The 25,824-nt window shown below is 42.8% G+C and overlaps 1 protein-coding gene across 5 annotated transcripts in view; it reads left to right on the forward strand.

Annotated features, from left to right (window-relative positions):
• ADCY9 (adenylate cyclase 9) overlaps positions 1-25,824 on the forward strand; it is a 163,547-nt gene that overhangs the window by 44,056 nt on the left and 93,667 nt on the right. For 3 of the 5 annotated variants that reach the window (XM_074322811.1, XM_074322812.1, XM_019715465.2), the window contains one exon: positions 4,853-6,589. In XM_074322811.1, coding sequence (XP_074178912.1) covers positions 4,897-6,589 — 1,693 coding nt within the window. In that variant the 5' untranslated portion in view covers positions 4,853-4,896. Of the gene's footprint in view, positions 1-3,975; positions 4,578-4,852; positions 6,590-25,824 lie in introns of those variants that run through there. The other 2 variants (XM_019715467.2, XM_019715462.2) reach the window with 2 other exon arrangements.

Genomic DNA, 25,824 nt, shown 5'->3' on the forward strand with positions numbered 1-25,824 from the left:
GAGGAAGCGAGCAGAGAGAATAGCTACGGTAGCTGGGAAGCCTGGGATTCTAGGGCACTTCCGGCATAAAATGGTTCTGTGACCTCCAGGATCCACCTCTCAGCACTGTTGTGAGAATCAAAGGAAAGAGTACAGGTACAAACCGTACTTGCAGACCGTAAAAGTATTTCGTAAACCCAAGATGTTTGTATTATGATTTACACGGTGATTATCTGTGTCCTGATGCATTTATACCCTAGTCCACTTGAATGTGCCTTTTGTGTCACTTAACAAACGAGGCGGGGGAGGTGGTTTACAAGCTACTTATCTTAAAGCCAGTAATGGTGGTCACTTTGTATAACTCAGAGCTGAGGCCTTCACTGATTGGGTGAACCTGCCTGTGAGGGAGGCGAGGATGAGATGATAAGGCTGGTGCGGCTTTCTGAGAGCTCTTGCAGAGTTTGTACCGTGTTTCCCAGAAAATAAGACCGAGCCAGACAATCAGCTCTAATGCATCTTTTGGAGCAAAAATTAATATAAGGCCCCGTCTTATTTTACTATAATATAAGACCAGATGTTATGTTAATTTTTCCTCCAAAAGACACATTAGAGCTAATTGTCCGGCTAGGTCTTATTTTCAGGGAAACAGGGTATGAACATCTGACTCGTGCTGCATCTAGATGGAAGTTCAATGCATATCACAGATGGAGAGAACCCTGCAGATATGGCAGCAGCCTGGGTTGGATAATTGGAGAAAGCTGTTAATCTATCCTGTATCTGCTGGGTATATTAGGTATCATTATGCTTCCTAGGGGTCTAGGAGAAGGGCCACAGGACCCTCCCATGACTCCTCTCCAGGTCTTGGCATTATGAGAACATATTTAACTTCCTTTGTAGGGCTGTTACCCAGCCTAATTGATTCTATTTTTCCTACCCCATCCCCTTCCCACAGCATCTTTCCCAGCTACTATACGCCCCTTAAAGACAGAGATGCTGTATGATTGTGCACCCATGGCCTAACGCACAGTGCCAGGCACATCATCCCCAATCCCAAGGGTTTATGGAATGACTCACTTTAACCTGGAGATCAAGGAGGCTCTGGCAGTTTATAGTTTTCAACAGCCCGGAATGCAGCCCAACTGCTTCCCAAAGACATACAACAGAAAAGGAGCAGGGTTGGGGGTGGGGGTGGGTATGTCATTACTCACGTCTAAATCTGATGACTAATTAATTTACAAAAGCCAAGTCACCACAAACAGCATGTGGACTCAACTGATTTGGGGAAGGGAGGAAAAGTGCAGACAGGCTGTCTTTCAGATTTTTGAGGGAAACCAGGAAGTGGGGAGCGCAGGGTTGCATTAACTGGGGGAAATGTAAACGGTGAGCGCTATCTCCAAGGGCTTCCTGTGTACCTGGGTCAATTGACAACGATGTAGGAGACAGTGGAGTATGTGAAGGGCCATCGTAAAGTTGACAGAGGGTGGTGCCAAGGCTGTTCAGAGCATCATGGCAGCAGGAGTCCCATCTGGTTTTGAATCTGAACTCCATCCCTAGCCTTTGTGTGACTTTGGGCACGTCACTCTTCAACCCTTGGTTTCATATCTCTAAAATAGGGACAATAATCTCTACTCAGAGGGTTGTGGTAAGGACCAAGTAGATCACAAGTGAAAGCATCTGGTGGTTTCTGGCATTTATGACATGTTTAATCAGTGTAAGTTTATTATTATTATCTCACTGCAGTGTACTCTTCTGAACCTGTTTCTTCGTATCTAAGAATGGAATACAGGAGTGACTGGCACATAGTTGATACTCAGGGAAGGTTTATTTTTAACTTTTTTTACTTGTATTTTGAAACAATTTTAGACTTCAAGTTGCAAAAATATTAGAGAGTTCCCCTATAATTTACACCCAAGCTTCCTCTAAAATTAACATAGCACATAATGATCAAAACCAGGGAATTAACATATGCACTATGTGATGCTATTAACTAAGCTGCAGACCTTATTATAATTTCCCTTAATGTCCTTTTCTGTTCCAGGTTCCAAATCAGAATCTTGTGTTCCATTTAGTTGTTGTATCCCTTATTTTTTTCCAATTTAACAGCTCCTCAGTCTTTGTTTTTCATGACCTTGACATTCTTTTTTTTCTTTTAATTTTTTTTTTTTTATTGGGGAAGGGGAACAGGACTTTATTGGGGAACAGTGTGTACTTCCAGGCCTTTTTTCCAAGTGAAGTTGTTGTCCTTTCAATCTTAGCTGTGGAGGATGCCGTTCAGCCTCAAGTTGTCCCTTCAGTCTTAGTTGTGGAGGGTGCAGCTCAGCTCCAGGTCCAGGTCCAGTTGCTAGTTGCAGAGGGCGGAGCCCACCATCCCTTGTGGGAGTCTAACCAGCAACCTTGTGGTTGAGAGGAGGCGCTCCAACCAACTGAGCCATCCGGGAGGCAGCTCAGCTCAAGGTGCTGTGTTCAATCTAAGTTGCAGGGGGCCGAGCCCACCATCCCTTGCGGGACTGGAGGAGTTGAACCGGCAAACTTGTGGTTGAGAGCCCGCTGGCCCATGTGGGAATTGAACCAGCAACCTTCGGAGTTAGGAGCATGGAGCTCTAACTGCCTGAGCCACTGGGCCAGCCCCGAACTTGACATTCTTGATGAGTACTGGTCAATTACTTGGAAGAAATATTTCTCAATTTGGGTTACTCTGATGTTTTCTCATGATTAAATTGAGGTTATGCACTTTAGGGAGAAATACCACAGCAATCTTATACAATCCAGTGGCATTTAGTGCATTCACAGTGTTGTACAACCACAACCTCCATCTAGTTCTAGAACATTTCCATCACCCCCAAAAGAAGCCCCTTATCCATTAGCAGTCACTCCCTATCCCCATTCCCCAGCAATCACTAATCTGCTTTGCATCTCTATGGATTTTCCTATTCTGAACATAGAAATGGAATCACATAATATATTACGTTTTGTGGTTCTTTTGGGTTTCTTTCATTTAGCATAATGTTTCAAGGTATATCCATGTTGTAGCATGAATCAGTATTTCATTCCTTTTTATGGCCGAATAATATTCCGTTATGTGGACAGACCACATTTTATTCCATTTTCTAATTCAACAGTGGAGCCTGGCACAGGTGAGGGGCCGGCCCTGGGAGGTGAGGGAAGGAAGGAGACCCCTGTGCCTGGCAGGAGGTACCTACTGTTAAGTATGGGGAGAACAGCCAGGATTGGCACACTGCGACGTATAGGGCTGTATTTATTTACACGGTGCTTATGGAGGCCACTGCGGGACTGTCGCCTGGGTAGCAGATTGCTTTGAAACCTTCATTTGTGGAAAAGGAAAAACAGTTGTTCTTGAGGAGAGGGAGATGACCCAAGGATGGGAGAAGGGAAACAATCTGGGGTTGGGGAGAAACTGGTTCTCAGTGGCACCAGCTTTCTAGGGGCAACCACGGTCGCCTGGAGGCCTGCCCACCGGGCCACCAGAGGCTGGGGCTCAGACTGTGGTGGTAGCCGGAGGAGCACGCTCAGGAAGGAGCGTGTACCCCCGGGGACACGTGCTCACTGTTTATAGAGAAAGGGGCGTCTCCCTCTGGGCAAATACCATAGTTGCAAACTTCTATTTATAAAAAAGGTGTGCTGAGGTGGAGAGCAAACATTTTCATTTCTTCAACGTCGTACGTACGCCAGCTGTTCCTTAACTAGCAGGCCCCTTTAGTTTCCCTCTATTGGGTGTGGGTTTCGAACCCCGCGGAGACGCGGTCTCCCAGCCTGCCAACTGGCCGGGCCGGCCCCGTCCTCCCCGCAGCGTGCCCAGCGGGCAGCGGGGAGCGGCGCTGCCTTGGGCGGAGGGCGGAGCTGCAGCGCGCGCCTGCCCCCGCCCCGCAGCCCGGCGCGCGCACCGTGCGCGTGCCCGGGGCTGGCAGCGGCGGCGGCGTGCGCGGGCCGCGCGTGCGCGCTGCAGCGGGGCGAGGGGCGGCGCGGGCGCGAGTCTGTCAGTGACAGCGGGAGGGGGAGGGGGTTGGAGATAGTGGCGGCGGTGGCTGTGGCAGCTCCTCCGACATGAGGCAGCGGTACCAAGGGGCTCGGCGGTGGCCGCAGCCGCGGCGGCATCTCTAGCTCGGGAGGCTGTCCCGGGCGTGGGCGGGCGTCCCGGGCCGGCGTCGCGGGAGCGGGCTCTGCGGCAGCGCCGCGCACGGGCCGCCGGCTGAGGGGCCAGCGCCCTACGCTTGGCGGCTCCGGGGCCCGAGGCATCCCCGCCCGTTGGGTCGGCCCCAGCAGCCGGGAGAGGGCGGGCGGGGCTGGGAGCAGGCCCCGCTAGAAGGGCCGCGCCGACGGGGGTGGCCGCAGCGCCGCGGGCTCCGCAAACTCGCTGCCCGCCTCCCGCGGGGCCGCTGAGCGCGGGGCGGGACTGAGGGGTCCGGCCGGCGGCCTGACGCAGTGGAGGCGCCGCGCTCTGCGCAGCATGAGGGGCCCGCCGCCGTCGCCGCCGCCGCCGGGAAAGCCGCGTTTACCAGAGCCGCGGGCGGCGTGAGAGTGCTCGGGGCCGGACTCCCCTCCGCCGCCGCGGCGGGCGCTGCAGGCGAGTGTGCACGAGGGTACGCGCCGCGGGCTGTGGCGGCGCCGAGGGCTCGGGTGGCCGCCGCCTCGCGGACCCTGGGCGTTCTGGCCGCTCCCTGGTGTCGGGGGTCGGCCTCGAGGTGGGACGGTGGAAGAGCTGCTTAGACATGACCGCGGTTTTGTGAGCATATAGTGCCTTTGCAAGCGGACCGCAGGGGCCGCCACTTAGGAAGTGGATAGAGCTCAGGGCCTTCAGGTGCGTGTACCTGGGTGAGAATAAACACCAGCTTAACTCTGCTTGTCTCACTGACAGGTACCGGTGACCCCTGTTGGGGAAGGCTCCGAGCGCGCGGCAACATGGCTTCCCCGCCCCACCAGCAACTGCTGCAGCACCACAGCACCGAGGTGAGTTGTGACTCCAGCGGAGACAGCAACAGCGTGAGGGTCAAAATCAACCCCAAGCAACTGTCGTCCAATAGCCACCCCAAACACTGCAAGTATAGCATCTCTTCCAGCTGTAGCAGCTCGGGGGACTCAGGGGGTGTCCCCCGGAGAGTAGGCGCCGGAGGTCGCCTGCGCAGGCAGAAGAAGTTGCCCCAGTTGTTCGAGAGGGCCTCCAGCCGGTGGTGGGACCCCAAGTTCGACTCGGTGAACCTGGAGGAGGCTTGCCTGGAGCGCTGCTTCCCGCAGACCCAGCGCCGCTTCCGGTACGCCCTCTTCTACATCGGCTTCGCATGTCTGCTCTGGAGCATCTATTTTGGGGTCCACATGAGATCCAAACTGATTGTCATGGCAGTTCCTGCTCTGTGCTTCCTCGTGGTGTGTGTGGGTTTTTTCCTGTTTACCTTCACCAAGCTGTATGCCCGACATTACGTGTGGACCTCGCTGGTTCTCACCCTTCTGGTGTTCGCCCTGACCCTGGCTGCCCAGTTTCAGGTTCTGACGCCTGTCTCAGGACGTGTTGACAGCTCCAATCATACTCCCGCTGCCAAGCCCACAGACACCTGCTTATCCCAAGTGGGGAGCTTTTCCATGTGCATCGAAGTGCTCTTTTTGCTCTACACCGTCATGCACTTACCTTTGTACTTGAGCTTGTTTTTGGGAGTGGCCTATTCTGTTCTTTTTGAGACCTTTGGTTATCATTTCCGAGATGAAAACTGCTTCCCCTCACCTGGAGCAGGGCCCCCGCACTGGGAGCTGCTGAGCCGAGCCCTGCTCCACATCTGCATTCATGCCATTGGGATCCACCTATTCATCATGTCCCAGGTGAGATCCAGGAGCACCTTCCTCAAGGTGGGACAGTCAATTATGCACGGAAAGGATCTGGAAGTGGAAAAAGCCCTGAAAGAGAGGATGATTCATTCTGTGATGCCAAGAATCATAGCTGATGACTTGATGAAACAGGGGGATGAGGAGAGTGAGAATTCTGTGAAAAGGCATGCTACCTCCAGCCCCAAAAACAGGAAGAAAAAGTCTTCCATACAGAAAGCCCCTATAGCATTCCGCCCATTTAAGATGCAGCAGATTGAAGAGGTCAGTATTTTATTTGCAGACATTGTGGGCTTCACCAAGATGAGTGCCAACAAGTCCGCTCACGCCCTGGTGGGTCTCCTCAATGATCTGTTCGGTCGCTTTGACCGGTTGTGCGAAGAGACCAAGTGTGAGAAAATCAGCACCCTGGGAGACTGCTACTACTGTGTGGCAGGGTGCCCTGAGCCCCGCGCTGACCATGCCTATTGCTGCATTGAAATGGGCTTGGGCATGATAAGAGCCATTGAGCACTTCTGCCAGGAGAAGAAAGAGATGGTGAACATGCGTGTTGGGGTTCACACGGGGACCGTCTTGTGTGGCATCTTGGGCATGAGGCGGTTTAAATTTGATGTGTGGTCCAATGATGTGAACCTGGCCAATCTCATGGAGCAGCTGGGAGTGGCTGGCAAAGTTCATATTTCTGAGGCCACTGCAAAATATCTAGATGATCGGTACGAAATGGAAGATGGGAGAGTTACTGAACGCCTCGGCCCGAGCGTTGTTGTTGACCAGTTGAAAGGTACGTGCATTTGTTTGCCTTGTCATCTCCCTCCCCAATCCTGTTTGTGTTGAAAAAACCAAACAGTCTCTTTCTAGCATCAGTATCTGGAGGCAGATCAGTTGTTGTCTCCGGACACCTTACCGTGGGGGCATCTCAGGGCCAGTGGGACTTTTGCTCCGATGAGTCAGATATTACAGATCTGTTCACACCGCGGCAGTGTTGACCTAGATGAGACCTTTAGAAAGGAAAACTTTGAAAATGCATCTCCTACCAGTTGGCTGTTAGTATTTCTGAAATTCTGGGGGCAGTCTGATGAATGTAAGGCAGAGAGAACTCTGAGGCACTTTAAGAAATTGCCTTTGCATTTCGTTTGGTTGCCCTTAAGTCCCATCAAAATGTTTCTTTATGCCTTTTCCCAACAATGTGAAGAATAAAACCTTTCTCCTGTCTAGACCTCCCTTTGCTGGGAGAAGGAAGTTGGCTCAGCCTTGTAGGACTCTTGAGAATTAGATGGAATTGTATACCGCTAAGTGTACACTGCCTTTGCCTGGGTCTCTTTTAAAAAAAAGTTTGCATTTTCAGCTTTCAACTTTATTTAATGATACTTTCTTATCATGATACTTGACTTACCACATAGACCACAGCATTTTAGAACGTTGAATGTCTCAAGCCACCAGGTGATTTGAAAGTGAGCAATGCACCCAGAGCAGTGTTTCGACTCCCCACCCCCAGTTCCTCTGATTTGTATCTGGTCCCTTGTCTCAATCTTAAGCTCCTTCTGCTATTCTTAATGTTTGCACTGCGCTTCTTCTTTTATTTTATTTTTCTTATTTTTCATATAGGACAAAAATCTTTGAGATCTGGGAAGTGATGTTTAAATAAGTGGGACCAAAAGTAAGGATTCTAAATAACTAGCACTTTTTAAAAACAGTCCTTATGTTTTACTAAAATCTTCCAGATGGAGGGGAACATCTATTTTGGAAGTATATAGAGAAAATTGCATTGATTTTTAAAAGCCTAAATTTGTAAAGCTATATTTGTGGTGCCCACACATTGCATAATTACACAGTGAAAAGCCTCTGGAAAGGTAATCCTCAGAAGGAGAAGTAACAGCTTAAATCAGAGATGGAGGAAGTACTAGTGTAAATCAGCAACGGTAAGTGATTGAATTCAAGGGCCGGAATAGGTTGTCAGCTTTAACATAATCCTGTCTGCTCAATTGGTATTTTCTTTTTCTGCTTATGATCCGAGTGCTCCATGTCAGTTGCTTATTGGTTATCTGGTGAGGGTGCTTTATCCTTCTCCTGAATTTTCTTTGTTATGTTAATTTTGCTAGTGGTCGAAGAAGTCATGGATATAGTAGAAAAATATTTTCACCTGATAATTCCCTCTACCTAGAGAGCTCTAAATGCCACATTGATGAGGTCAGAAACTACACTTTGAGATTCAGTCATAGCAAATGTCGTTCTCTGTAGGAGGGTGGTCCCTGCTCTTGACTCTGAAGGTGCCAGTGGAGTGGAATGTGGGTGTAATTTCTGCTAGACATTTTGGCATCTTTAGGATCCGAGTGTTGCAGGCTCTGTCCTCAGGGATAGAGGGACAGATTCCAGAGAATGGAGCTGTGCTGCATGACGTTAAATTAAGTATGACAATGATAGCAATTCTGTAAGTAGTACTTTGAACAGGATATTACTTGAATTTCAAAAATAAAAACATAATCATTAAGTGTATCTGGAAATCGCTAAGTCTTTGACCTTTTGGCAATATCCATTTTTGTTAATTTATAGGTAATTTTATTTTGAATTTATAGATCAAAGGTCTAAAGACACTGACAGAAATGCTAGAGTGGGTTTGATTTTTTTTTTTTACCTCAAATAATGTAAATTTGGTAAACTCATTTTTTCTTTAAATTTTGTACATTTTGTAAATTTTGTAAATTTTTCTTTAAATTTTGTAAGGAAAAGGTTTAGTACTGGATGGGAGGTAGGAAAAGATAGAAGGCTTAGCTGAAATGGTGATTGTTTAAAATATGGTATTCCCTTTTTTAACTGTTTACCTGAGACCATGATTTTTGCTTTATTCAGCTCATTTTGAAAAGCTCTGAGGACAGGACTCCACTAATAGAGGAGATCTACACAACTTCTTGACCCTTTTTGAAATTACGCAGTTCACTTCTCTAGACATTTGCACAAATCTGCTAAATTGAGATGATCACGTAGTTTGTAAAGACCCTTTTCATATATGGGGCTAAGGTTATAGATGTAAGATTTCTTTTAGCCTTTGTTTATGGCAGATATTTTCTCTGTACAGTGTTGGGCATTAGCCTTTACCTCTCATTCCCTTTTCTGATAACAGGGTAAACAATACCCAGAAGAGGACTCTGTAGAAATGAACTGTGGTAGAGTAAACTGGGGAATTCCAGAACTCGCCTGGCATGTGAAAGGAGGCCCTTCCGGGGTAATGTATCTGCACAGGCTTTGTGGAAGGGTGGACTTTCGTTGTTTCTGCACGTTCACTCCCTCTTTGAAAATCTTTACTGTGCTCTTACAACGTGCCTGGAACTGACGATGCACAGATGGTGTCATGACAGTTCCTGGTCTCGGAGAGCTCACAGGTCTGAATGGAGTAGAGTATGTAGAATCAGGAATGCTTTTGAGAGGTGCCTGTACTTAAGGTGGTTTTACGATCGAGCAGTGGTTCTCCAGGTGGATGGAAGAGCATTCGGTGCAATGGGAATAGCTTGGGCAAGGGCTTAGAGCTGTGTTTCTTGGTGGGTTGGGCGACTAGGACAAGGAAGCCTGTGGGTCACACAGGAAGGAGTTTGGATTCAATCCTGGAGGAAATGGGGAGCCACTGATAGGCTTTATGCAGGAGGCTTAGATGATCTGATTTACAGTTTTAGAAAGCTTACTCTTTCGGTTCTAGGAACTATGGGTTGGAAGGGTATGAGACTGGAGATTAATGAGCTGTTTCAAAAAGATCCCAGGCAGGATTGATGGCAGCTTGAACCGAGGTAACAACAGTGGCGATGGAGATGATGGGACAAGTATAACAGTCGTAAGGTCAACTTGATAGGACTTAGAACCAGATTTAAACAGATGACTGGGGGAGGTGAACAGCTTGATGGTTTGAATGCGGATGGCATTTCAAGTTTCTGGAATGGACCTGGGGACAATTTGGAGTCAAGAATGGGGGACATTTCTGTGGATGGAGAATGTAGGATTGAGTTGCAGAATATGACAGACCAGGAACCCCTGGCTTATTCATTTATTCACTAACAAATTATTTTGTGCTGGGCACAGTTCTAGGTGCTCAGGAAATAGCAAGTGAACAAAACAGACAAAAATTCCTGCCTTTATGGTGTTTCTGTTCCTATATAGCAGTCAGACAGTTACAAATAAATAAAATACAAAGTTTTTTGTGTGTGTTGTGTTCTAAAGAGAAAACGTAAAGCAGGAAGAAGTATATGGAATGTGTGTGTGTGAAATTTTAGATAGGATGGCCAATCACTGAGAGAGAAGGTTAAAAGAATTTTCAGTATAGGACTAGGATTTTGGAAATGATCCAAAAAGTGAGGGGCAGTTATTATTAAATAGGGAGAAATAGTCTGATTTGAGTGATGGGAAGAAGGTTCCTTTCACTGGAACCAAAAGGGTACTGGCTGTTCTGTTGTGTCTTGGGCCACAAGCAAAAAGGTGAGACATATTGTCTAGAACTGTAGGTTTTTCCTATCATGGATAGAGAGTCACACAGACAGAAGGTGAAACTGTCAGAGAATACCTGCAGACATCTTATTTCCCCTCTTAAATATTAGGGAAGATAAAACAAAGGTGCTTAGTTACTCCAGATTCATCCCCACAACCATGTCTTTGTAGAAGGGAATCCCCGGTAGCTAGTGCATTGAGAAATCCAGAAATAAAACAAGATTTCCCCCCAAAAAAGCCAAGCTTTTAAGCTCATGGAGCAACTGGGGGAAAGATCCTCAGATGTGCATTGGGACAGATCGTCACCCACTGGCCACCTCAGACCGAGACTTTCACCATGTGCTAATAGGTGGCACTCAGACGAGTTCCTGTCTAGCCCCTTTCTGGAGCCACTCCCCAAACTGACGAGGACTCAGTGCTTTAGCCTTGGCCCACAGCTGTCCCAGTCTGAGAGTCTGGGCTCCCTAGCTCCCTGCCAGCTAGGAGCCCCGGCCAAGTACCAGTGTTGGGTGCAGTTTGCTTGCTCAAGTGCATTCCTTGCTTCACCTGATGGGTTGGCTAGCTTATCCCGCCTAAGCATGTGACCCTTGCCACTGTAGCTCTAGCCTGTAGTTTACAGCTCAGTCCCCCTCTTAAATCATGTCGAAGAGACCTTTCATGCTCACCTGTGTTCTTGCGCGGGCTCTCTTGGGCACGTGGAAACATAGCTTCTTGGGTAGCAAATGGCAGAGACAAGATGAAGCAGAAAATCTGGCCTGACAGCTGGGATTGGAGATGACAAACAGCTGTGGAGTCTGCTCAGGCAGCCCCTGATGACAATTTATTCAGGCTCCTTCAGACCAAATTACTATATGGCTTCCAGCAAGGAGCACACAGCTGTTAATTCTGAGGAGCAGCCTTTGAGTAGGATTAGCCTTTGGCAAGGGATGTTAAAGATAAAGTTTTCTGAACCGCAGGTAGAATGAGGAAGGAAGGAGGGTAGTCGTTTTAGGTGGAGTCACTGAGAAAGGGAAAAATTAAAAAGCAGCAAATAGAGTAAGCAAGGAAATTTCAGTTTTCAGCCTGGTGCAAATAATAATTGTGTTTCTGTCTCATGGTCATTGTTGCTGGTGTACTTTGCTATGGTATGATAATCTTGGGGGAAAAAAGCTATCATGTGTATATGTGCCTGAATTTTCCTTTTATTGTTGATTGGTGATTTCGGTATTGGTATTTCTGCTGGGATTTCGCTATTGTAAGCGTATGGTCATTAATCATTAATTTCTGCAGGGCTGCTCTCCTGGTGGTGGTAGGAAACTGCTGACCACCAGGCAACCTGGATAAGGACGTGAGTGGCTCCTTATCCATGTGGCTCGTGGCATCATTTGTACGTTGCATATGAGACACCTAAAGACCTTTTTCCCAACAGGAACTAGCTAGCATCTTGGGAGGGAATTTTATAAAGAGGTGAGAGTTTTTGAAACAAGAAGGGAACTGCTATTTGAGGTCTAGACCAGCCAGGCTAAGACATTAATGCAGGATGGAGGTGAAGGGACTGAGCACATCACAGGCTGGCGGGGGCTACCACAGACAGAGGAATGGGCCAAGGGCACAGGTCATCTTCCCTAGGAAAACGAGATGGCTGTGACATTCCTCAGTCCTGTTCATGTTCCTTGTAAACTGCAGCAGCCAAGCCAACCTGTGGCTAAAGTTGGGTCACCTTTGGTGAAGGAAACTGTACTCTGTAAAACTTGCTTGCTCTTGTAAGTCAGGTTTTGCTGTGTTTCCCCCAGCATTTGCTGGCATTGTATTTGTAGTAAATGCTCTGTTGAGGTAAGAGAGGCTCATTCCCTTAGAATAGGCTGGAAGGTCAAGCTCCCCAAAGGCTGGTGGTGGTGGTGGCAGGAGCCAGAGCAGAGGGTGGGAGGGAGGACAAAAACAGATTTGAGAAGCCGGTGGAATTCTGGGACTAGGATGTCCAGGAACAGCTGTAACTGACTCCTGAGCCTCAAGCCAGTGACTCCACAAGCCAGTGGTTCTCCGGCGTTTTGGTCTCAGGACCCCTTTACACTCCTAAAAATTATTGCAGAAGCTAAAGAGCTTGTGTTTATGTAAGTTATCTATTGATATTTACCTTACTAGAAACTGAAACAGACTGAGAAGTTTTAAATTCTTTTCCTTAATTCATTTCAAAGTAGTAACCTGTTTACTAATTGATATAAACACCCATTGCATGTTAATATAAATAACATTTTATAAAAATAACTACATTTAAAAAAATTATTTTCATAAACAAAAAAATTTGGTGAGAAGTGTGGCACTACAAGGTGTGATAAAAAATGTTTAAATTTAAAAAATTATTACGGTAAAAGACGTATTGCCATTAATCCCCCTCAAAATACTGCCCCTTGCTTCAAACACACTTATTCAATCATTCTTGCCACTTTCTGAAGCAGTTCTCGAAGTCCTCTTTTGTGAGTGTCTTTAGTTGCACTGTCATGGCTGCCTTGATGTCCTAAATCGATTCAAAACATTTACCTTTCATGGTCATTTTGACTTTGGGGAAGAGCCAGAAGTCACACTGTGCCTGATCCGGTGAATAGGGTGGATGAGGACACACTGTAATGTTTTTATTTGGGAGAAATTGCCATACCAGAAATGATGTGTGACGGAGCATTGTCCTGATGGAGGATGAAGTATTGGGAAGATGTCAGCTTCACAGTAGCAGATAAAAGTTTTCCAGAATTCTAGTTTTCACTTAACAGTTTGAATTTTATCATTGGCAACAAATACTATCAGTTGTTTTCCTTGAAGTGACAGACTCGTTTTGTTCATTTTTAAGGAGCAGTCTGCCAGATCATCAAGTCTGAATGACCATAGTTTGTCTGTAGGTCAAGTCTAAATGAGTTCCATCAAAAAAGCAGCTAGTTCAGCTTGCAATCCAAACAGTTGCACAGGTACTTTTCTTGATACCCATGGTACTTTGGTGTGCAATGGAAGTGCTCTGGGCATGTTTCCCATTTTGTCACACAGAATATTAAAAAGACAACTCAAGGGTGAGATTTAACACAATTACCCATTTTTACTGCTTTCTCAAAGGACATTCTTAAGCGAAATTGACTGGTTTTTTCCTTTGCAAGTCTGTGGTAGTAAAGAACATGTCAGTGACTAGGATGGTTTGGTATCACTGCCTTCACTCACCGTCACGCACCGGTAGTTTTACCCACGATTGCTTTTGCACCATCAACTCCAATGTCAGCATTGAAAAAGGCAGATAATGTCCTAGTGTTATTATGGAAACAGTTTTGACCTCGCAGATGCCCTGCAAAAGTCTCAGGGACCCCTACGGGTCTGGGTACCACACTTTGAGAACTGCTTCCCTAAGCTGTACGTAAGATAGGAGGACTGAGAGTTTTGTACCTGCCACCCAAACACGCCTTTGCATGTAAACAACTCATGTGGAACAGTGACAGACATGTTACATTTATTGTGGAAGCAGCAAGTGACTTTAGCAAGTTCAGTGTATGAAGTAGCAAGTTCAGACATGTACTTTTTCTCAAAACCCTTGTGATTCTGCCAAATGGTTGTTGCTGGTGTTAAGAGTTCATGATGAAGACCATCAACTTTGTCTTTTTAATTTATTTTTACAGGGCTCGTCCTTTGGGAGTATAGCTTAGTGGTTGAGTGCATGGATTTTGTTTTCCAGTATGTTTGGCCTCAGTTTTGAGTTCTGCAATTTCTGAACTGTGGAGCCTTGGGCAAACTATGTAGGGACTCTCCAATTTATCAGAATGACAGAACCTCTGTCAGAGGGTTATTGGGAGAGTCAAATGAGAAGATGATTCAAGATAAGCACTTATTAGCATAGTGACTCGATCACAACAGCTGTTCAATAAATAATAACCACCTCTTCTCTCTGGTGAGTCACATTTTGTACTGCACTCAAGGGTGTTTTCTTTTTTCCTACACTCTATTTGGTGCACATCTTGTATAATTTGGTACTGAAACCCAGAACACACCAGGGACTGTGATTGTGTCAGTTTCTCGAATTAAAAAGGGCAAGTGTCCAAAATACAAAACACTGATAGCAACTTGCCCTGGTTAAACTGTAGCTGCCAAGTTTGGCAGCTTCTTTACTGAAAACCCCGGGGAGTTCGGGCAGTATTGTTCTTGCGCTGCTTCTAGTCCTCAGAGCTTAGAGTTACTTAACGCGATGTGGCCCTTGATAGTTGAGGAATTATGGGGAAATCTTCACTTTGCAATTCTGGAGATATAGGCTGAGTTTTGAACTAGAGCAGTTACTCAGCTCTATTGTATTCTACTGTAAACTCACTTATTCAGTAAATATCAAATGAGTTCCTACTATTTGCTAGGCCTGCACTAGGTTCTGGAGATAGAGCCCTCTGCCCTCTTGGAGCCTAGAAGGGGAAGTAGATGTAAATCAAATAATTAAATAAACAAATATGCACTAGACCTACTTATCGTATTGCAAATAGGGCTGGGAGGTGAGGACATTTATCATCTCTATTTTATACATGAGGGAACTGAAGCACAGAGAGATTAAATAATGGGATGGTCACACAGCTAGAAAGAGCTGCTAAGTGGTAGAGCCAGTATAGTAGTCCCCTATTATCCGTGGTTTCACTTTCCACGGTTTCAGTTACCTATTGTCAACTATGGTCCAAAAATATTAAATGGAAAATTCTAGAAATAATTCATAAGGGTGTGTGTGTGTGTGTGTGTGTGTTTAGGAGCCTCTATATTCTTTTTCATAATGGCTGTAACCAGTTTACATTCCCATCAACAGTGCACAAGTGTTCCCTATTCTCCACATCCTTGCCAACAATTCATAAGTTTTATTAGGTTGGTGCAAAAGTAATTGCAGTTTAAAAGGTTAAAAATAATTGCAAAACCCGCAATTACTTTTGTACCAACCTAATAACTAGTGCGCTGTTCTGAGTAGCGTGATGAAATCTCGCACCATCCGCTCCATCCTACCCTGGATGTGAACCGTCGCTTTGTTCAGCGTATTCACGCTGTGTAACTACCCAGATCGACTGTCATGGTATCAGTGCTTGTGTTCAAATAACCCTCATTTTACTTAATAATGGCCCCCAAACTATTCACCTAACTTTTATTGCAGTATATTGTTATAATTGTTATTAGTTATTATTCTCTTAATATTTATAAATTCTCCAATTTATAAATTAATCTTGATCATAGATTTATGATGTATAAGAAAAAACTAGTACAGCAGGTTTTTAAATACTGTTATTTTGTTCAGTATCTTTTCATTCTAATATTGATGAGATGCTGTAGGAACTTAACTCGTTTATATCAATTGGTCTGTGGTGAAATTGGTTTCAACATATGTCATTTTGCCTAAAGTCACAGAATCTATGATGTTAAGTGAGGACTTATATGTAGTTGATCCTTGAACAACTTGGAGGTTAGGGACACTGGCCTCCCTCGCAGTTGAAAATCTGTTTAACTATAGTTGGCCCTCAGCTTGCACGGATTCCCAACCCTGGAGATGACCTTTGAACAGCACGGGTTTGAACTTCAAAGATCAGTTGGAAAAAAATCAGCGTATAAGTGGACCTGCGCAGTTCAAACCTGTGTTGTCCAGGGTCAACTGTATATAAGGTTTGGTACAATCTGAGGTTTTAGGTATCCACTAGGGGTCTTGGAACATAGTTCCGGAGGATAAGGGGAGACTACTGTATTTAAATGCAAAGGCCTGTATTAGAAAACACTATTTCCCACTGCATAGAATTATTGTAAGGATTAAAGGAGAAAATAATGTTAAGTACTTAGAAAAGTACTTGGCACATAGGTCACTCGAGAGATTAGATTCATGAGCTAGTGTTATCAAAAGTGGGGACAATTTTCTAGCAGCAGCAATAGCAGAAACAACAGCTATACCTTTGTTTAGCTCTTCCCAGTTCAGAGTGTTTTCATGCACATTGTAATCTCAACCATTGTGAAATCTTAGGATCGTGGGAACTGTGTATGTTTAGGAGTTTATATTTTATTTGTTTGGTTCTTTCCATTTGTATATCAGTTTTCAGGCTAAATTGGTTTCTTAATATCTTCTGAAGGTGACCAGTGACTTTTCAAGACTTAATATACAAACCCTTGGATTTTAGCTTTTTTGATGTATTTCATTCCGTTACAGATATATATATTTTTTGATGCTCATATTGTCCCGTCTTGGGCCGGTGGGATCCCCTTCAGGTTGTCCCCTGAGTCCTTTTCATACAGCCCAATAGTCTTTGATAACTTTCTTACTCATTTAGTAATGTTTTTAAGGAATAGAGAAATTATAGGTATTAAAATATCATTAATTCTGTTTGGTATATTTATTTGGAGAGACTGAGCTAAAGTTTACTCTTTCCTTGTTTTGAAAAGAAAATTAGTAGTCTGTGCTCATTTATGTGATGAAATAGCGCCACAGAAGAAACAGTTCGTGCTTCTTAAGCTCTTTGGAAGGTTTAATTTGCTTTCTTACAATTGACAGTTATAGAGCAATGCAGCATTTTCTATTACAAAATCTTCTCACCAATGCCTGTTAAGGGGCAAGTGCCGGTGAATGTTGGTAACTAGGGATAAAGAACAACAAAATGAAAGAAATCCTAAACCAAAATGTGCATTATCTGTTTGCAGACTAAGAGTGCCCCTAACCCAGCAAGCCCCATCCCCTAGGACAGCTGTGGAAGGTTCCAGAATGCCCAACGCCAGGAATTCCCTTCTTAGGAACCTTACTTTGAATAGCTCTTCCTGGAATGGCTACCCAGCCACTCTCCTTCCTATCTTGCATAGTGTGCATTTGACTTAATTTATTTTTATGATCTGTCTCCACTCTGCTAACATGGGTCTTGAGAGCAGGAATTTTTGCATGTTTTATTTACGGCTGTATTCCTAGTGCCAGGAACATAGCCTAGCGTATATAGTGAGTAGATGCTCAATAACATTTGTGGCATGAATGAATGAATGAATGAATGAATATTATAACTATTCACACAGAACAAACCGGAAGGCAGAAAACTGGTTTTCTAGGAATACTTGAGTGGTTTATTGAATAGAGACTACACATCCGGTCTTGAAAGGGGAAGGAGACAGACAGCTGCAAATGCGCAGTGCCTGGGAAAGTGAAGTAGGCCGGTGGTTGCAGGAGAGTGGAGGGATAGCCTCAGGGCTCGAGGGGGCTGTCAGGAACACAGATGATTAAACACCCGTGTTTGTTTAGGGCCCAGCAAATACCTGTCGAATGGCTTAGTTTAGGCAATCATTTTAAGCTTTTTTAAAATGGAGATTTCAAGTAGTGTGTTTACCATTAGTAATACTGTAGCTCCTTATAATTCTTATTGTCTCATGCACATGAAAAACGAGCATACCCTTTTTTTGGGCAAAGCTCCTAGATAGTCTTTGTGCATAATTTCCAGGATTTTTATGTAATGCTATTAAATTCTGTTCTTTTTTTGTCCCTTGCAAAGAAAAATCTGCTGAAAACAGCTTTTGAATAATTTATATTTGTGTTTGAATTGTTTGGGAAATGTTAAATTAGGTTTTTTACCATGTAGTTTGTAGAGAGGAAGAAACCCCACATGCGTGTGATTTACTATCTTGTTTATGTATATTAAAATATAATATACCATTAAGGCTTTGACATTTTTAAGTAAAAGAGTCTATTGCACATTGATTCAGTTAGTTTTATCCTATTAAGTGGCTCATATTCAAAGTGTAGATTACACTTTATAAATTCTGTAGCTTCATAAAGGAGTTCTTTTCTTCATGAGAAAGTTATTCTTATGGTTATCAGTATTAATTTTTGTTTTGTGAATGAGCTGTCCAAAATCTGGGGGAGGGGGGATGTGCGATGGTTGGGGGATGTTTCTGAAAGGAAGAACTTTCATAGAATTATCTTATTATTTGTAAAAATGAATTTGTTCAGTAGATTAGCTTTTCATCTTAAGGCGTTTTCTCCACTAAATAGTTAAATACTTTTGGGAAAATAATTTAATCTCTCTGTTTCTCAGTTTCCTCATATTTGTTAAACGTAAAGTTTGAACTGAATGTGCTTTAAATTCCCCACCATTCTCTAAGAATAGCTGAGTTTCTCATATGATTTGGAAATAATATGTGTTCCTAATATGAAGAAGTGGTTTCTTCTTTGTCCATTTGCTTAAACTATGAACCCTCATTTTGTTAAATTTAGTATATGGAAGCTCAGATTTACAAAACCGCTAAATTGCAGGACACGTGTGAGATTCTTAACTTCCCAAAGGATTTTTATTTCCTTTAAATATAAATAACTAAGAAAGAGTTAAAGTATAATTTACGCATTTTTTTTTTTTTGATTACATTTGTTGTATAAAGCAAAGGTATCTTTAGGGGAATCCCATTTAATTTTGAAAGTTTGAAAAACTTTTGAAATTGTTTGGAGAAAATGCAGTGATTAATTTTATTTTAAATGTGCTTCAGTTCCTGTTTGAACATTATTTTGGAGAGACATTGAAAGGTTAGTTGCCAATAAAATGAATTTCACTGCGTTGGCAAGTTTTTCACTAGTAGAACAGCAAATATTGGATTAATAATGTTCTTACTGATTACTCCATGAATAAAAGACTCACTTGCTCCTGAATTCTTGGATCTGCTGACTATATGTTTAGTGTGCCGGGGTCATATATATTTACTGTATATTTAGTATGACTCTAGAAGTCCAAAAATTGGTGCATCTGGAAAGTGTCTACCTTAGACCTTGTAATTATAAATTAGAGGTCACCAATGATAAACTGAAACCCTTGGATTTCATTATAAAGGATTTATGAAAGATTTGAATGGTTTTCTTATCCTTTTTTACGAACAGCAAAGCAGCTCATGGAAAGTAATATAACATTTGCTGTGATTTGCATGGCTGGTGAAACAAAGTAGAAAAGGAAAAAAACTCTACTTTGTTTTGAAAGACAGTGTTGTCATTGGGTACATATGTCATCCAACCTGAGAGAAAATTTCACCTCAACAAAGACCCAACTTGTGAAACTGTAGCTTCCCTTGGAGAAACTGTTATTCACAGCCTGTTAGAGTCATATGTTTCCTGCCGACTAAAGTGACTGACTCAGTGTGTAAATCATTGCAGAAGGTTAAAAACTTAGAACTACCAGGCAAACAGAACAATTTCAAAGGACTTTTCTCGTTTTTAACATAGATTTTGTAGTGAGTTTCTCAGCTATAATAACTTAATTAACTCTGTGTTCTTTCTGGCTCCTGAAAGAAATTGTGATTATGGACACTTTCAGAACTGGCGATTCTAAGATATCAACTTTGTCCTTCTGCCATTTGAAGTTCAGATGGAATTGTTTGCTTTTATAACTCTAGTCATGATGTTACTTTATTTAGTAGCTATTAAATTTCCAATTCCATATACTCCTCTGGAGGTGTTCCAGTTTGCACTAAGGTTTCTGTTCCTTTCAACAGCATTGCTTATGGAGTATGGAACTTTCCTGAACAAGGAATATGAACCAAGTTCTTAGCGTGGATGATTTTAAGCTTTTATTTTTTTAATAGCAGCTTTTTTGAGATTTAATTCACATACCATATAGTTCACTCATTTAAAGTATGCAATTCAGTGATTTTTAGTGTATTCACAGATATGTGCCACCATTACCACCGTCAATTTTAGAACAATTTTATCACCCTAAAAAGGAACTCTATATTCATTAGCAGTTACTCCCCAAACCTCCCAGCCCCTGACAACCACAAATCTACTTTCTGTCTCTATAGATTTGCCTACCTGCACATTTCATATAAATGGAATCATACAATATACAGACTGTTGTGACTGACTTCTTTCACTTAGCATATTGTTTTCAAGGTTCATCCATGTTATAGCATGTGTCAGTAAGTACCTCATCCCTTTTTATGGTTGCATAATAGTCCATCGTGTGGATAGACCATATTTTATCCATTCATCAGTTGATGGAAGCAATTCTTTTTTTTTTTTTTTAAATTAACAATCAAGCTGATTGTTTGAAAATAAGTTGAAATGGTAGAAAATCTTTTTTTATTTAATGATATTCTTTAACAAAAATTATCATTTTATTTTCACTAGTGTTTAGTTTTCCTGAAAGGCATGATTAAATGAGATTTAATACAATCATTTAGTGTAAATGTTTTACATAATCAGTTTAGTATTTTTTTTTTTTTTAAACAGCTATCTGCTTTTCTAAGCTTCATCCATCCAGGTTGACTAAATATTAAATTCTCTGATCCTCCCCTTTCTCCTAGACAGTTCCTTAACAGACAGCTTTAGGGGCAGCTATGGTTAAATATGAAACCAGCCTCATTTGATATGTTGTTAGATAGAAATATCAATTATAGTAAGTCTTTATGGATGGTTGAGTTTTCTGAAGAGGTGAGGATTTTCCCTTTCACTCAGACATTTTTCTGTTTTAACTAGTTTATATTTCTGAAATGTGTAAAATACTCTCTCACCTTCATAAAAATGAAATATACCAAATAAAATTTAATTTTCTTGATGACTCAGTTATTTATATTGCCTGTTATTTGGCTTTTACTGATACAGTAATTTCCCTATAAAAACAGGAATTTTTGCTTTACTTTAAATAAACCAAGACTGCTGTTTTTTCAGTACTTACGTATTAAAATAATTTTTCTGCTTGCTCTCTTGCTATCAATTTATGTAGCTATTAGTATGCTTTCCTGTAATAGCTTTGCTCCTGGGTTTCATTTCATTCCATTAAAAAAAAAACCAAAACCACATAATCAAGCTTGTTAACCCTATAAAGGTAGTTCGATTAAAAGGACTAAGAATTCAGTCTTTGTGCAATTTTTGGTTGTCAGCTATATTCTGAATAAGTGAGGTTGCTAAGTATTGCGTTCAGGATGAGTAAGATGTTATTACAGTTATTTTTAGTATATTTTTAAAGGGGAGGAGAAAGGAAATTTGAATCAAATTTGTGTCTTAGTAGACAGAGCATGTTTTCCACAAGATCAAAGTAGATTTCTTTCGAGTATATATAGATGTAGAAAATGGGACTTAGAGATTAGATTCTATAACTAATGAAGAATTAATTAATGAGTCTATAACTAATTTTATTATAAAACTACAATGTTAATGTTAAATTAGGAAAGTTTTTTTTTATTGCTAGTTTCAGGTATACAAAACAATGTAATAGTTAGACATTTTACCCCTCACAAAGTGATAACCCCCTCCCCCAATCTATTGCCCCTCTGACATTGTATATATCTATTACAATTCTATTGACTCTATTCCCTATGCTGTACTCCATGTCCTGTGACTATCTATCTATCTATCTATATATACACACACGCATATATACATATATACATATATGTACATATATATATAAAATTATAGTTGACGTACAATATTATTCAGCTTCAGCTTCAGGTGTACAATGTAGTGGTCACGCATCTACACAGTCTGTGAAGAGGTCTCCCTAATAAATCAAGTGCCCATCTGACACCCTATAAAATCTTTACATTATTGATTATATTCCCCAAACTGTCTTTCATATCCCCATGGCAATATTGTAGTTACCAATTTATGCCATCTAATTCCTTCCCTTTCTCCCTCATCCCCACCCCCCTCCCATCTAGCAACCATCAGTTTTTCCTCTATATCTCTGAGACTACTTCTGTTTACTTTGCTCATTCAGTTCTTTACATTCCACATATAAGTGAGATCATATGGTATTTGTCTTTCTCCGACTGACTTATTTCACTTAGCATGATGTTCTCTAGGTCCATCCATATCATTGCAAATGGTAAGATTTCATTCTTCTTTATGGCTGTGTAATACTCCATTGTATAAATGTACCACAGTTTCTTAACCCAGTAATCTACTGATGGGCATTTTGGTTGTTTCTAAGTCTTGGCTATTGTAAATAGCACTGAGGAAAGGATTGATTTTTGTTGAAATTTACCAGAATTTTGGGAAAGAGCTTTGCAGATTTTCCCAAGAAACACCTGGTGAACGAACTGTAGAAATTTTGTGTGTTGTGTGTTCTCTAATAGACTGCCAAGGAACAACGTGCCACATTTCTTCCCCTTTGGTCTAAACGGAAGGTGTGCATGCATTTTCTTCCTAGAAATTTATTAGTCTGGCATTCAGTAGTGCTGAAACGGTGCTAGTTTGTTATTGTTTGTTGTTTGTTTTTGGAAGGTTTGTTCTTCCTGAAGGGCCTTGTCAGGTGCCAGACTGCCTAGTGCGTGCCCAGCTGGTTCGTAAGTTACATGGTCTGCGTGCTGACCCTCACTCCACAGGCTGTGTCCCTACGTCTGCCAAGTCTGCTAAGGCATCAGCCTTCCAGTTTTGTAAGGTTGTTCTCTTCAGTTAAAAATTAAAGTAGATTTATCGCTTCTCGGACTTTTGGCTAAGATCAAGTGTAAAAATTAAAGTAGGTTCAATTCTTAGCAGTGTGGGTTATCAATGTCTTAATTTTCAAAATGATCAATATGTGGTTAGTTAATAAATGGTGCATAGTTTGCTCAAAAATGTCAGTCTGAGCGTCGGTTTTCTCTTAGGGGAAGCGAGTTGCCTAACCTAAAGAGTTTGGGTTAGGATTAAATGAGATAATGCAAATAAGAACACCTGGCACATGGTGGGTGTTTAGAAATGTTGTTGGTTTCCACCCTATTCCCCTACCCCCATACCTGTTTTCATCAGTGTTGAGACCCACGTAATTGATGGTACCCCAGGAACAGCTATGAAGAAGCAGGGGCACAGGGGGAACATGAGCTCTGTAATGCTGAAACCTCACGTCAGACCCGTGCTAGCAGCAGAGAGCTCAGGGGTCCCCCACTTAGATTTAAGGAAGGAGTCAGATGCAGGCTTCCTAATATCCAGGCAGAAATTACCTTTTGTCTTTGGTGTTTACCTGCCCTTTGCATGTGCTTCCTCCAGCCCTGATCTCAGCCTCCCCGCTGGGTATATTAGTGTAGGTAGTACAGCATGATTACAGTAAGGAACGCTGTGAAAAACAGACGCACAGAAGCTGGACACAGTGTCCTATAGCCAGGGGGCTGTGCAAAAAAATAAAGCAAGGTGAGAACACAGACACTGATATCAGTGGCTTTATATCTGGTGGGCAAAAGGTGCATTAATCTCTCTGAATGACTGTTTTAATACCATGAATGCAGCACTTGAATTCCTGCTTCCCCCCCCCCTTTTACAGATAAAGAAACATGTATTTTCACATGTCACGTGCTCAGTTCACACTTCTCTATAGGGAATCACTAGGGTGTCGATATTTCTTATAATAGTCTTTGTAAAATTGTCATGAAAATTCCTTGGGTAGGGACTTAGGATTTACCTAAACCTAACTTGCCTCCCAGTCCCTCGCAGGCCTAATGGTGCTGTCCCGATTGCTTTTGTAAACTTTCTCTGATACTGGGCCACTGATGTCAGGCTTCTTGTACCATATCTAGAACTTTCTAAGGGCTCATATCCTGCCACTTTTCCCCTACTTGCTGCTATCCTGCAGTTTCCTGATGTTCTACTTTAAAAAAAAAAAATCGGTGTAAAATTCACATAACAGAAAATTAACCATTTTAAACTTAATTCAGTGGCGTTTAGTTCTTTTACAATGTTGTACAACTATCATTTCTTATTCCAAAGCATTTTCATCAACACAAAAGAAAACCTGCCTCCTAAGCAGTCATTGCCCATTCCTCCCTCCTCCCATCAGCTGACAACCACTAATCTACTTTCCTTCTCTATGGATTTGCCTATCCTGGATATTGCCTATGAATGAATTATACAGTGTGTGGCCTTTGTGTCTGGCTTCTCTCACTGAGCATCATGTTTTCAAGGTTCATCCAGATTGTAGCCTGTGTCAGTGCTTCATTCCTTTTTATGGCCGTATCACACACCCTTGCGTAGATAGACCAGACCACATTTTGTTTATCTGTTCGTCTGTTGAAGGACATTTGGGTTGTTTCCACCTTTTGACTATTGTGAATGATGCTGCTGCGAACACTTGTGTACAAGTTTTTGTTTGAGCACAAGTTTTCCATTCTTTTGGGTGTATGCCTGGGAGTGGAATTGCTGGGTCATGTGGTAACTCTATGTTGAACTTTTTGATTAAAGTGAGAGACTTGTGAAAGGTCACATTTGGTAGTCAGATGTTTCAGGAAACACTGTTGAAGTTGAGAGTCAGGCTGGTAATAATAGGTAAGGCTGTGAATTACGTGTCTTGTTTGAAATGACTTTGTTCACCCTAAGTTGGAACGGTGTTGTGATTAGGATAAAATTATAATGTAGATATAATATGTTTAGAGACCTTTTCCTTTTTGATAAACTTACGGGTTTCGGCTGTCTCCTTCAGCCTGGCAATGGATTTGGCAACTTTGGAATCATGTGTTAGATAAACAGTTGGTATCTAGAGCAAGCTTTAAACAAAGTACTATTTAAATATTGACAAGAAAAAAAAGCCCAAAACAACTCTAGGAACTTTCTCGTTCAAATGAATTTGAGCTGTCTAAATACAGCATGGTTAAATTAGGCTTCCCCTTGGGTTTCCGTGGGGCCGCGTGAGCCTGTGGGCCTCTTGTGCCCGTCTGGGACACTCACTGCTTGTTAGCTATCCTTAGAGCGCGGGAATGTGGGCTACTGTCCACAGCCAGCAGTGTTCCCACAATGCTGCCTTAATATAGAACATTTTTCTGAAAAAACTTGGCTCCCGAAAGAGCTCCACTCCCAAACATGGGCATCAGTTCAGAGTTCATTTTTGTTTGTTTTTATGTAGTTAAAACAAGAAAGGGTATGTAAACTTGTCAGTGTTAACAAATGTCAGTATTACTTAGGGTAGAGGAGGAGAAAACCAAGTTTCTAATCAGAAAAACACTGTTCTTACTTTAGGGCAAAGGAAGAGGCAGTGGTCCTTCTGTGGCCGCGTGGGGGAGGTTGGAGATGGGCGAGGCTCAGGCTGCCATTTCCTGAGAAGGTGGGTGGGTGGGAAATGTTCACGGGTGTGAGGGCGACACTGGGAACAGCCTCAGCCCTCCCCTCTGGCGAGTGGTATCTCTCCCCAACTGTTTTTATCAATCCTCTTGAAAAGTGGCCCTTACGGAATAGCTTGGGACCCCCCATAGGGCAGCTGTTAGGATGGCCACGACAGATGAGCGCCAGAACAGCTAGGCAGCCCTCTGACCCAGAGTCCGAGCAAATGTCAGTCACCTGTTGTTAGGGTATTTTTCAAGCCTGTAGGTGGGTAGGTAAAACTATTCAGGACTCGTCCAGGTAGCTTCTCCAGGAGATACGAGGAGCATACAGTGTATGTCAGGGTCCCATCAGGGAGAAAACTGTGCCTTGAAAGTGCCCTGCTAGTCTGCTGTCGGACTGCATTTTGTTTTCTCTCTTTTTTTGGGGGAGGGGAACAGGACTTTATTGGGGAACAGTGTGTACTTCCAGGCCTTTTTTTCCAAGTCAAGTTGTTGTCCTTTCAATCTTAGTTGTGGAGGGCGCAGCTCAGCTCCAGGTCCAGTTGCCGTTTTCTAGTTGCAGAGGGCGCAGCCCACCATCCC

This window comes from Rhinolophus sinicus, linkage group LG18 (assembly GCF_036562045.2).
Source record: "Rhinolophus sinicus isolate RSC01 linkage group LG18, ASM3656204v1, whole genome shotgun sequence".
Lineage (NCBI taxonomy): Eukaryota > Metazoa > Chordata > Mammalia > Chiroptera > Rhinolophidae > Rhinolophus > Rhinolophus sinicus.